We start from the raw sequence: 12763 nt of genomic DNA, 5'->3' as shown, positions 1-12763 counted from the left end.
ACTGGTTCAGTCCTTAGTAATTGTATTCATAGTTGGGGGTCCTAGTGAACCGGAATTGATCACTTCATTGATGGTGAAAACACGTTGTAAGTTGCTTTGGAAGAGGGTGTCTGCTAAATGCCTTAAATGTAAATGTAAGATAAGGGAGGGTGAGCAAGAGCAAGAGCAACACCTCTGCATCCCTTGATAGCCAGACAGAAAGCAGATAGATTATTTATTAATATTATGTTACAGATAGATAACACTCTCTTGTCATCAGCAAACTTGATGATGTGGTTGGAGCTGTGCATCGCTGCACAGTCATGGGGCAGCAGGGAGAACAGCATTGGACTGAGCAGACAGCCCCAAGGAGCTCCAGTGCACAGTGTGGTGGTGCTGGAGATGCTGTTCCCGATCCGGACAGACTGAGGTCTCTTTGTCAGTAAGTCCAAGATAGGTAGGTACTGAGGAATGATGGTGCGGATTTGACCCTGTTTAAGCATTAACACTAGCTTGGCCTCAAGCACATCTAAAAATAATAGCACATCTCACACAATAGAGTACCAGTTTTTTGATATACAACCCTCATTGCCAAAAAAGTGACTGAAATAATAATAATAACTAGAAGCCAAAATTCCAGAGCAAATTTTGATGGGCCTGCCTGGGCATTTTGCAGGAGTGGGCATGGCCTCCTGAGCTGTAAAATCAGGCAGTGTTATTAAAGTAGCCGATGGATCAGGCGGTCCAGTGAAATTTGGTGACGTTTGGAGCATGTTTAAATATTTGCATGTTAGCATGCTAATGCTAGTGTGTTAACATCAAAAACGCAACGAGGGCATGGCCAAGATGTGTCACGTTAAATTTGGTGACGTTTGGGCAATGTTAAAAAAAAAACATGTTAGCATCAAAAATGCTAACAGGGTGTGGCCAAGATATAAATAAAGTGGCTGAAGGACCGGGCATTCCTATTAAAGTGGCCAAAGTACAGGGTGTCCCTAATAATGTGGCCAAAGGACCGGACATCCCTCATAAAGTGGCCGAAGGACCAGGCATCCCTAATAAAGTGGCCGAAGGACCGGCATCCCTCATAAAGTAGCTGAAGGACCGGGCATCCCTAATAATGTGGCCGAAGGACCGGGCGTCCCTAATAAAGTGGCCGAAAGACCAGGCCTAATATAATCCTAATAAAATCCTAATAAACCTCACACAATAAAGTACTAATTTTTGATATATAGCACTGTGTGCTTCGGTAAGACCCGCATTAAGTGCCGGAAAAAGTAAAATAAATAAATAAATAAATAAATAAACAAATAAACTTTTTTTCGCCCATTGACACTTTTTGGTTTTTCCAAAATTGTGCATGAAGAGATCCATGAGACAACATCGAAAACTTCTTTGTATGTCAAACCATCTGGACAATTGGGGAATTGCGCACAGACCGTAAATCCGACCAAGACAAGCCATATGTCAAACTGTGCGGAACGAAAAGCCGCATGACCTGACGTGTGTGCACTGAAGGGCAGGGACGGTCTTACTTCTTGGAGAGTAGAGTGGAGCCGAGTCTCGACGCATGTCAATCAAGGACTGAGCGGCTGGCAGTGACCATCTTCTCAATTTATAGGAGTAACGTTACCTCATTTCCATGTTGCTCCCAGTCACATGGATGGAATCTATATGAAAGACTGGGATTTTGTATTACTTTCTGTATCCTTTGGTTTTAACACTGGCATTTCTGTGGCTTCTGCCATTTTTCATTTTGTGTATCTGCTATGTGTAATGTGTTTGTGCCACTATGACACCATGGTGTGTCTGTGGTCATGTGACTACATGGCTTTGCCTGATTGGTGAAACGGTTGTGATTGTTGTTGCTACGACTGAATGGTGTGTGAACCATGTCAAACTCTAAGAAACCATATTTTTCACACTTTGGTCACTTATTGTGGGTGTTCCGTAATCCCCAACAAAGCAACCAATATGTCATTTTGTGACCTTTTTTTTGTGTGTTTCATACTCTTATGTACTCAACCACAAATGCAGGACATGGCCGTTTTTGCTTTTTTCATAATTTTCCAAGTTTTCCTGTTGGGGGTAGCGGCACATCCAATATGTCAGATTGTGTGACTCGACCTTTATGGCTGGTCACAGGGAGCTGAAAACTTCTTCCTCTGCACAATAGTAAACCGTACTTTTTCAGCTTTGAACCCGATTTGTGGGCGGCCCATACGACCTACCAAAACAAACAATACGCCATATTGTGCTGAGAGGTCAGGCCCTCCCCATTGTATCTGTGCGTTTCACGGTCTTACCGTGGCAGCCTTGAATGTAACACGTCCTTTTTTGTCTTTTCCACAGTTTTCCGTGTTTTTCCGTGTTTTCCAAACCCCTGTTGGCGACACCAACTGGTCCCATAAGTCAGATCGTACGCCTCGATTTTCGAGTCGCTAGCTTCAACGGTTACCCTCAGGGAGCCAAAGACGTATTCCCAGCACAATAGTAAATGGTCTGTCAAACAGACAGGACCAAATAAACAAATAAAATAAAAAAATAATTAACAAAATTGTGTTTTTTCAAAATTGTGCATGATCAGTAAGTTGGACCTTCCGGAAATGTAACATTTACAGAAAATATTGAGGTTAAAGTGCTTTCGAACGCTAAAAGGTTGTCACAGTCCACAGAACCAGAACGTGAGCGCATGTTGGAGGAGACGAGGAACCTTGGTGCAGTGGGACTCAAGGAGGCAGGTAAGTTCCCTCCGACTTAATATGCGACCGCGAATAGGGTACAATATAGGACAGGACAAGAGGAAGGAGTTCAGGAGAGAGGATGCGATAAGGGCAGGAACGGTCTTACTTCTTGGAGAGTAGAGTGGAGCCCAATCTTATTGATGCATGTCAATCAATGACTGAGCGGCTGGCAGTGGCCATCTTCTCAATTTATAGGAGTAACGTTACCTCGTTTCTGTGTTGCTCCCAGTCACATGGATGGAATCATGTGACAAAGGTTCTATATGAAAGATTCTGTATTACTTTCTGTATCCTTTGGTTTTAACACTGGCATTTCTGTGGCTTCTGCCATTTTTCATTTTGTGTATCTGCTATGTGTAATGAGTTTGTGCCACTATGACACCATGGTTTGTCTGTGGTCATGTGATTACATGGCTTTGCCTGATTGGTGAAACGGTTTTGATTGTTGTTGCTACGACTGAATGGTGTGTGTTAAAGCTACTGCCAACATCTTTTTGGCGATAATAAACCCTATAAATTGTTTTAAAACAGTAACAAGGCAAGTGTTGCAATATGTAGCAAAGAAAGTTTCTAATTCACAGATGTACTCAAGTAAATTAAAAAGTGGCATTTAAAGTAAACATGGTAAACATAGAGTAAATGTAACTTGTTACAACTCACCTCTGGAGTAATCGCAAGAAAGGGGGTTTAGTGATGTGCCATAGAAATTCTGTTTATTTAGAAGTCTATAATCCCCAACTTTCAATGACCCATATTTAAATTTTTAGCATTATTAAGACATGAAATGCATTTAATTCAAATACTAACCTTTTTTTTCACATTAAATATGCAACATAAAGTACATTTCATAACTCCAAATATGATGTGCAAAAAGTCACAATACATTAAACATAAAATTAATAATTTTAGTTCATTCTAAATTAAAACAAAAGCTATAAGACAGCAGAATAAAGAAAGCATGTCAATCTCAAATGTAATTTTTGGGACACCAATGTGTTACCACTGGTTGTACTGAGACTGCCTTGAGTATAGACTGTCAGAAAATGGAGGAACAGGAGTGTATAGTCAGTCATTACCTGATAATGAAGCACTGTGGACGTCGTTCCTGCAGCATCATGTGATAGGCTCTCTCCGCTGAAGAGAAGATGTGGGGGGGCAGGGAGGAGCAGAGACGTCCACTTGAGCTGAGATACAACTGACTCACCTGAGAGGAAGAGGAAAGAAAACTATGAGGCGCCCCCTAGATAACATATCAAGAAAAGCTCACGCATACAACATATATTCCTCATGCATCTACATACAAACCTTGTGCATACACCATATATTCCTCAAACTATTCATTAAATTAATGGCTGACTAAGTGCTTCCTCTCGAGTGCTTCCTGTCTTTTTCCCAGAATGGTAAAATCTAATGTCACTGTTCTGTCTGAATGTCCAGAGTCGTGGGCAGCTGGGAACCCGGTCATATATCAAGAACAGCTCGCACATACACTATATTTTCACAACACATATTTAAACAAACCTCACAGCATACACCCTCTATTCCTCACCAAAAGTTTGGACACAACATATAACAACCACGTTACACTGGGTTAAAGGCCAGGGTGTAAATGTGAGTTTTTAAACGAGATTTAAAGACAGTGATTGACGGAGACTTTCTGACCCTGATTGGTAGGTCATTCTGCTTGTAATGTGACCTAGAAACAGACAAAATTCTCTGGTCTAAAGACCTGAGAGAACGGGATGGAGTGTAAGAAAGGAGTAGGTCTGACAAATAGGCTGGAGCTGAGCCATTCAGTGATTTAAAAAAACAAAAACTAATTTTAAACCGGACTCTAAAACAGACAGGGAGCCAGTAAAGTGAGGCTAAGATCAGGGTTATGTGATCTCGCCTGTTTGCAGCAGTGAGAAAACATGCAGTTGCAATGCAATGAATTACAGAAGTCAAGGCGGGATGTAATGAAAGCGTGAATCACTTTTTCCAGATTTCATTTGGTCAGGTGCCTCAGCTGAAAAAAAGCACGATTTTACAATATTGTTAACCTTTGCATCCATTTTCAGAGTTTAGTACATGCATCACACAGCATCAATAATTTTTCACATGGGCCTTGGGAAGCGAGGTCAATACAGGAGTAAAATCAAATAAAACAGGCTTATGATCTGAGAACCTCATGTCTCCAATTTCCAGGTTACCTACTGATATCACATGTGTTAAAGCAAGGTCCAGTGTATGGCCCCGCTCCTGAGTGGGCAGTTTTACAGATTGTTTTAGATTAGAGTCCAGTAGATTCAGAAAGTCCTTGACCATGGGCTTCTTCGGCAGCTCACATGAATATTAAAATTGTATCTGGGAATGAAATCTGCCAGGAAGTCAGAAAATTTACCTAAAAAGTCCTTATTATATTTATGCAGTCGATAAACCAGGGCACAGAAGATCGCAGGCTAATGACCCAGTTCAAAGAGTGAGATTTCATACGACGTAAAAGGGGCATGCAAGTTTCTGTCAAGCAGAGAAAGTCCAGTTCATGTGAAGAAAATAAGTTCTTGAGGATGTAGGTTTTATTTGCCAGTGATCTGATATTCACCAAGCCCAGCCTGATAGATGCCGGGACTGGCACGGCAGAGGTGGAGGGCGCAGGTTTTGGTGATCAACTCCATGACAAGAAAGGGTAGCAACGGATGACACTAATACGTGCGTCATCTTGGTTGTTACTGCGCATTGCAAAAACTTCTGCATACTATAATTTCCTGTTATGTACATTTTTCCTGAAGGAATCTCCAGCATCCTCCACAACAAACCCAATCGAAAATCTATGGAGGACCTGAAACTCCCTGCAACAGTCCCAAAACCTGAAAGATCTAATGAAGATCTGTATCAAGTAGTGGGCCAAAATAACTGCTGAATGTATTTTCCTATCATATAAAATACTTATTTTCTGTAATAAATTCAAAATAATTATTACAATGTGATGTTTTATTTTTTGTCTGTCACTGTTTTTTTTGTGACAAAAACAGATCTCTTCATTCTTTTTAAGTGTCACTCTGGTTGCATGACAGTTTGGAACACAGAACCATGTGAGCCTGGCTGTCAGTCATTGTTGCGCATGTGTGTACTAGACTCTGCTCTCTTCAACTCTCCAGAAAGCCTGATCCTTTTTGTAGACTCAACATACTGTAAGATGACCCATTGACAAACTTGGAGTTGTGAGAAGGTGCAGTGGCTCATAGACATTTGGTCTGATTACTACATGCTATTGTGAAGTCGTGCTTATGTAATCGTCCATAACAGAAGATCTACTTCCTGTATTTACTTTTGCTGTTCCCAGAGTCATACATCTGACTAATAAGCAAATCTCACATGATTCAAAGTGACACAAATTGGTTGAGTTGATTTTTTTTTCCTGTGTGAAAGGAAACCGAACAAAGAGGAAAATTATAATTTTTTTTAAACTCACCGACTGATTTGAACCAAAGCAAACAAAGTGCTTTTGGTAGTAAACATGTACCATTATTTATTTAGAAACAGGAAAACACAGCTCTGACAAGGAGCACAATTTCCTCAGTAAGCATCATTCCTGGCATGATGCTTACAATTATTTTTTACAGTTTGATTGCATGGATTACATTGGAACACACACACAGGTCATATTTACACAGCATGTAAATATTTTTTGCCCATAATCATTGTGCCTGCTTAAGGGACTCTTACCAACAGACACCTCATTCATATTCTAATGGGAAACTGAAAGTGTCTAATGTGAGACGTGTGTGTGTGCGCCTGAATTTGAACCATTGAAATAGGACAGAATCGATTGGAGAAATCAAATCCAATTTCTTGCCATACGTGTTGGCTGTTTCTACACACAGACACAGACACACACACACAGACACAATAGATATGTTTGTGTATACTTATGTGCATATATTCAGTCCCATACTCACAAGGTGAGAGTAGATGGGCAGGTCCTTATTCGGGTTGATGAGCAGGAGGATGTGTCCTATGTATGTCTGAAAAGGGTCACAAAAGAGCAGTAAATTAATGGCTCAGTTTAAAATGCCTTCTCTGCAGCTTTCATCACTCATACACTTCAGACATGGACAATGTCCTCACAAACCTCAAGGTTGAAACATTAATGCTAATTGTTAATTCTGCCCCTGGGAGGAAATATCTGGGGGCCCAGTGCACTTTCGTTAATCTCACACCTCTGTCTGCCACCCTGGTGGGAGGGCATGAGGCTTGATTTCTAACATAACCAAGGTACTGAATTTGCTAAAGCAGAGGGAACAATCAGGCCAGTGCTAATATGCTGCTTTGTCCATGCAGGAAGCAAAGGTTAATTTCACTCATCATGTCAAAGTAAATGTGGTTTTCTACAGTAGCAGAATATAAACATGTCATACATGTACAAGTGTTTAGTTTCCCAAACACTTGTATGAAATCTCTAACACCATCCACAAACAAATTCAACAAAGCATTCAGAAACCGACTAAAGATCATGCACTACTCCAATTTCCTCTATCCCCTCAGTAACTCAGGCTTCTGCTGTCTGGTCACAGAGTAACATGTGAACTATTTTGCAACTGATATGCAGGTGAAGGCATTAATTCACATCACTTCCACACTCATAGCCCCCATCATCCCTTGTTCAAATTGGAACATGTTCATTTTTGCTAGTTATGGTTATGCTAGTGGTAGAACCCCATTTAGTTGCAAAAAGCATTTGTCCGTGATTAGTCTGTTGACAAAGGTTGCAGAATTAGAAGAGCGCATATTTTCAAGGTCAGTAATCTGTTCTGGTCCATCTTAGTAGACATCAACATTGGCTGTGTGTCCAGTCAGATTGTGTTATACAAATGTTTGAGAATTAAGAACACAATGAAAAACTTAAGTAATTTATGAGTGAGGGTCTAGCATGCTCTTCAGCTTTATTCAGACCCTAAATATTTCCTACCTGAATGTGTGATAAAAGTTAATTTACCATTTATGGCAAAATTATTTTGGGAAACCCATACTGCCATATTGTCATGTTGATGGAATGTATGTTTGTCTTAAATGGTTTTAATGGTTTATACAAATGTTTGAGAATTAAGAACACAATGGAAAACATGGCATTTTTAAGTGAGGGTGCATGTATTTTAGAGTTTGCACATTGCATTTCTCAGACCTCCTAATGCCTTTTTTTGTACTTAACATGTTAAACCTGTCCGCACTGCATTTAGACTATAAAGGCACATGTTCTAAATGAACCTCTGTATTTAGGGTTGGTGGAATATTTAGGTATACAGAATATTACTGTGACTGTTAAAAGAATTTGGAATCCAGTGTAAAAAGATTTGAAATTCAATGCCTGTTTCAAGAAGTGAACCCTTTTTTCTATATATTTTTATTAAAATTATGTATTATTTATTAATCTATTGTGGAGACAACCGTATTGTACCGTATTTTTTACTAATTATGTACGACAATATAAAAAATTAAGTGTGGTGTAATGATAAATTGGAATACACTCTTTAATTATGTGAACACCACAACCATTTACTGAACAGACAAATATTAATTTGCTGAATGAAGTAAGTAATGATAATTGACCTAACTAAGGATTCTTAATGGAAAAAACAACGTTATCATTGTTGTGTGTATCATAAGGCTAATTGTTGACTCAATTTAAAATTCTTAATGCATAATGTTGCCTTGAAAAATTTTATATTCTCAGCTGTTCTTTTTTACAGTGCATGTGGATGGTAAATCTCTCCTGGAGAGCATCCTGGTGTGGAGTGATCATCTGGGATCAATGACCTTCATGGGTTTTCCTGCTGGGCCAGTACTGCCTGGCCTTTACAAGCCATCTGCTGAACCCCCTGATTGTCATCTGCTGGAACTTTAATATACTACCTCAATATTATATCATAATACATAACTGGACTCCAACTGGACTCCATGCTGTCATTTCCTGGATAAATCTAATTGAAAATCCCAGGATAATCCAATGCTGATCAGAAGAATATAGGTTGCCCTTTCTTAACCTGGGTTCATCTCAAGGTTTCTATTGCCGCTGTTGCCTCTGGTTGTTCACTAGGGGCTTGAGCTGCTGTTCTACTGGTACTTGGTGACAGTGTACATTGTAAAAAGCACTGTATAAATTAAAGTTGATTGGACACTTGTTCTCAAATTGATGATGTTGCATACTTTAAAGTTCAAATTTAATGCAGGGGATTACATAGATAACTGTACAGTTTATTTACAGATTGTTTTCATGAACTCAGAGGAGAACTTTCAGAAATGAGAGCTTGCTTTCAAGCTTGTTCTCAGTAGTGGCAGACCTCATGTACAGCGGTGGACATTACACATATATTTGGGCTTCTGCTGTCAGCAAGCAGCTGTGGGTCTCCTACTGTGAGCTACAGGCTAGATAGCACCAACAGAGAGAGAGGGAATGGTGGAAATGATGCCAGGAGAGATTAAATGATCCAGCAATCACATGCAATGAGATTTGGCTCACTTAGCCTCCTTTTGCTCACTTGGCTCTCAGCAAGTGGCTCTCCATTCCTCCTCTTATCGTCTCTGCTTTTCTTCTCCTGTTTTGTCTAGTATATTGTCTCATACCTGTAGATATTCTCCCAGCCCTGCTCTACAAACTAAGGAAATCATGGATTTGATCAACGCAACTGACACCATCACCTTGAAGAGAAGCCCAGGTGCAGGGTAACCTGACTGTCCTGCCAGAACATCTTTCCGTAGTGGACATCGAGGATACCTAACAATTAAGAACCATGATAACAGGTCTTGTGCTGATTGGATAAGGCATTGCCCTGGTTTATCAAAAATTGAAGGAAACGGTGACAGCCACTCAAAACCCCACAAGGCTGGTTGGAATGATTGAAGGAGTGGGCAGACTGTGACATTTGATCACAGATTGGACATCACTGTAACTATTTATCATAGTCTAGATACCATCTCAGAGAAAGTCACAGCTCTGAAGAGAATTGGTCGGAGACCAGCATGGACAGTGATCTGACATTGCAACTTTCCACCCGGACACCCAAACAACTTATCCTACCTTCTTTTGGCTTCCCCAATCAGCTCTGGCCTCGGCCAAGGCCACTATTGATTCAAAAGCACCCCCAGAGGGAGAGGTTGTCAGACTCTGTGCATTCCTCACCATTCCTGTATGGTCGGGTTGATGGGGTTTTGCTGATACTTGTGGCTAGTGACGTGGTGTATTGCAACAATAAAGGGCTTTCATCATCATCAATCTATGGAGAACATCCCTAAATGTTAGAAAGGATTTTTTCTGTGTAATTTCTCATGTTTAAGTGTTTGTATGTTCATTTGTCTGCATAGGCAGACATGTCTCCAATTCTGTTTCGAATTGCTGATCCCAAATAAGAGACTTCAGAGCTGCCATCCAGCAGCTACTGGTCTTGCAAACAGAGGGCTAGGCCTGCCCCCAAATACTGTTGTGTTGTTGTGTATGTGCATGTGTCTGTGTTCTGCAATCTCACAAAGATCATTTCAGCCAGAAAATACTGGTGGGCCAGTAATATTACATATTATCTGAAATGTACAATCCACATTTCCTGGGCCAAAAGCATGGTCTTCTGAATAAGAATCTCTCCCTTCATCCACCATCCACCATGTATAAAATTAACTACAAAACCCTATTAAGGTATCTCGATAATTACTGAGCATGAATTTGACCACCAATAAATACATGGCAGTAGCCTAGTGGGTAACACACTTGCCTTCGAACCAGAAGACCCAGGTTCAAATCCCACTTACTACCATTGTGTCCCTGAGCAACCCTAAGTTGCTCCAGGGGGGACTGTCCCTGTAACTACTCATTGTAAGTTGCTCTGGATAAGGGCGTCTGATAAATGCCATAAATGTAAATATACCCAACAAACATCCCATGAAACATTCAAGCAAATCAGAACACAGTTACAAATACAAAAAAAGGAAATACCTGAGATTGGCACTGGAATAATACCAGCAGACACCTCCATCACAACATTTTGAGCTAAGATTATAATGTGGCTGTACAAACTGCTCAAACTTAATTGGTGCAAGCTAATCAAGAGAAACTTTTAACACTTACATAAATCTGATCATTTCCAAAGCGTTTCTGCATCTCATACAAAAGGCTACGGTCTGTGAGTTCACTCAGAGAGGCCAGGTCATCGCTGGGCGCTGGAGGCATCAGCTTTACCTGGAGAAACATAGCAGCGACCAGCAGAAGTGCCATTAAATGAAAGCATGTAACTATATTCACACTCACATTCAGCAGAAGATAATTTTGCTCTTTTATTTTAAGGAGTTACGGCTCAGGATGGTACATGTAAATGAAATCCTTCATATTTGATTTTGTCCTTTTTAGACAATTGTTGTACTCTTTTAGTCATTGAATTGCAAAGTCAGAGCTGGTGCATGGGAAGGTGGTTTTAGCTGTGTGACCTTCACTTCCAGTGGACAGTGTGGCTGTAGTTTGGGGGAATAATTTGGCATGTAGTGATATGTAGCGTGAGGTAAGGCCAGCCCCCAGTGGTTGGATCTGAACATTCTGTAGCCCAGCCTGACAAATGTATTTATTTATCACTGTCTGCTCCTGTTTATGATGATCCTTGATGATCCTGAATGCATACACGTTGCTTTTTCTACCTGCTCTTTTTATCTGACGATCCCGCTGTGCAAGACCCTTTTCTAAAGATGGCAAATGCTGCCATGCCATCAAGGTAGAGACAGTTTAGATTTCTTCACCAGCCCCTACCAGAACCCTCTCAGCCACCCACAAGCCAACTCTCCAAACCTATCAGGGTTGGCCCCACCGCTGCTTTACGACAGAGTTCGGCACAGATCATGGACGGGGAGACCACTGTTGTTAATGTAGTCTCTAGGCTGACCAACCAAGCCCTGGACTGAGCTACTCCACTCTTAGAACACCAGGACCCTGCTTCACAGCATTCTTCAACTGCATTGTGATGACAATAGAAAGACATAGCAGGAACCTTTAAGCAGATGAGTGACAATCATGGGGCTTGCAAAACATAGAAATGGCACCACTACCCTGAAGGACATCACCTGTTATAGTGCTTTGAAAATAGAGGCTCTTAGAGGTGTTGTACTGAATATGCAGAGACTGGTGGATTTTGTTACTTGCTATATTTGTATGAGCTTGTTGTGTGTCATACCTGCTCCAGTTTGCCAAGCCCACTGCTGTAAGCTCCATCCAGGTGACTGTCCTGTGGGGGCTGATGGGTCAGAGCTCCAGCTGCATTACTGAACATGTGGACCTTCTCCAGTAGACTGTCCCATTTAGAGATGGGCACTGAGAGAGGGGTCCTACCATCAAAAGTAGAACATTGCAGCTCTATCACAACTCAGATTTAAATGTATTTAAAGAATGTTTACAAATCAGTCATCTTACAACAGGACATACATTTTTATCATGGGTGTGGACACATCAGGAGTCAGCTCATCCTCTTGCTCATATGTTGAATGCATAGTCACAACAGTGCTCATTTGATGCTGCATCCACAATTCCTCTGCCTTCAGGAGAATGTTAGCAATTTGGTCTGATGCTGCAACATCTGCAGGTGTTTGAATCAGAAGCAAATGTTAAGCAACAGATTATATCCTACTGACAGTTTAAAAAGTACATTTGTAGTTCTACAAATTCAGTTCATGTTATATATTTATATTTCTGTAAAACTAATCACAGTTTTTTCAGTTTTGATTTCAGAAGTCAGGAAATCTGTAACAAACTGTTTATACCAATTAACGGTAATCCAGTAAATGTCTCTATCACCAGAAAAGATCCTTTCTGTTTAGAAGAGGCCAGTCTCCTCTAAGATACTGAATCCCTTCAGTAAACCTCACACTGACAGCATCCGAACATGCTCTATTAATGCTCTAATACACACTCAAATGATCCTCACTTGTTCTACACAACTGACAGCAAGACTGAAAATCCCTCTCTATCATAATGTGCTATGAGGGGTTTGTGGATGGGCACCATTTCCTCTCACTTTCTGGAGAAGGTGACA

At 40.7% G+C, this 12763-nt stretch overlaps 1 protein-coding gene across 4 annotated transcripts in view; it reads right to left on the bottom strand.

Annotated features, from left to right (window-relative positions):
• The window catches only part of myo16 (myosin XVI), a 120258-nt gene that overhangs the window by 41316 nt on the left and 66179 nt on the right, over nt 1-12763 (bottom strand). For all 4 annotated transcript variants that reach the window (XM_028990865.1, XM_028990867.1, XM_028990864.1 and 1 more), the window contains exons 9-13: nt 12157-12307; nt 11909-12059; nt 10819-10929; nt 6665-6730; nt 3800-3927 (exon numbers count right to left, since the gene is read on the bottom strand). In XM_028990865.1, coding sequence (XP_028846698.1) covers nt 3800-3927; nt 6665-6730; nt 10819-10929; nt 11909-12059; nt 12157-12307 — 607 coding nt within the window. The remainder of the gene's footprint in view (nt 1-3799; nt 3928-6664; nt 6731-10818; nt 10930-11908; nt 12060-12156; nt 12308-12763) is intronic.

This window comes from Denticeps clupeoides, chromosome 9 (genome assembly GCF_900700375.1).
Source record: "Denticeps clupeoides chromosome 9, fDenClu1.1, whole genome shotgun sequence".
Classification (NCBI taxonomy): Eukaryota; Metazoa; Chordata; class Actinopteri; order Clupeiformes; family Denticipitidae; genus Denticeps; species Denticeps clupeoides.
This window is presented reverse-complemented; position numbering and strand designations above follow the sequence as displayed.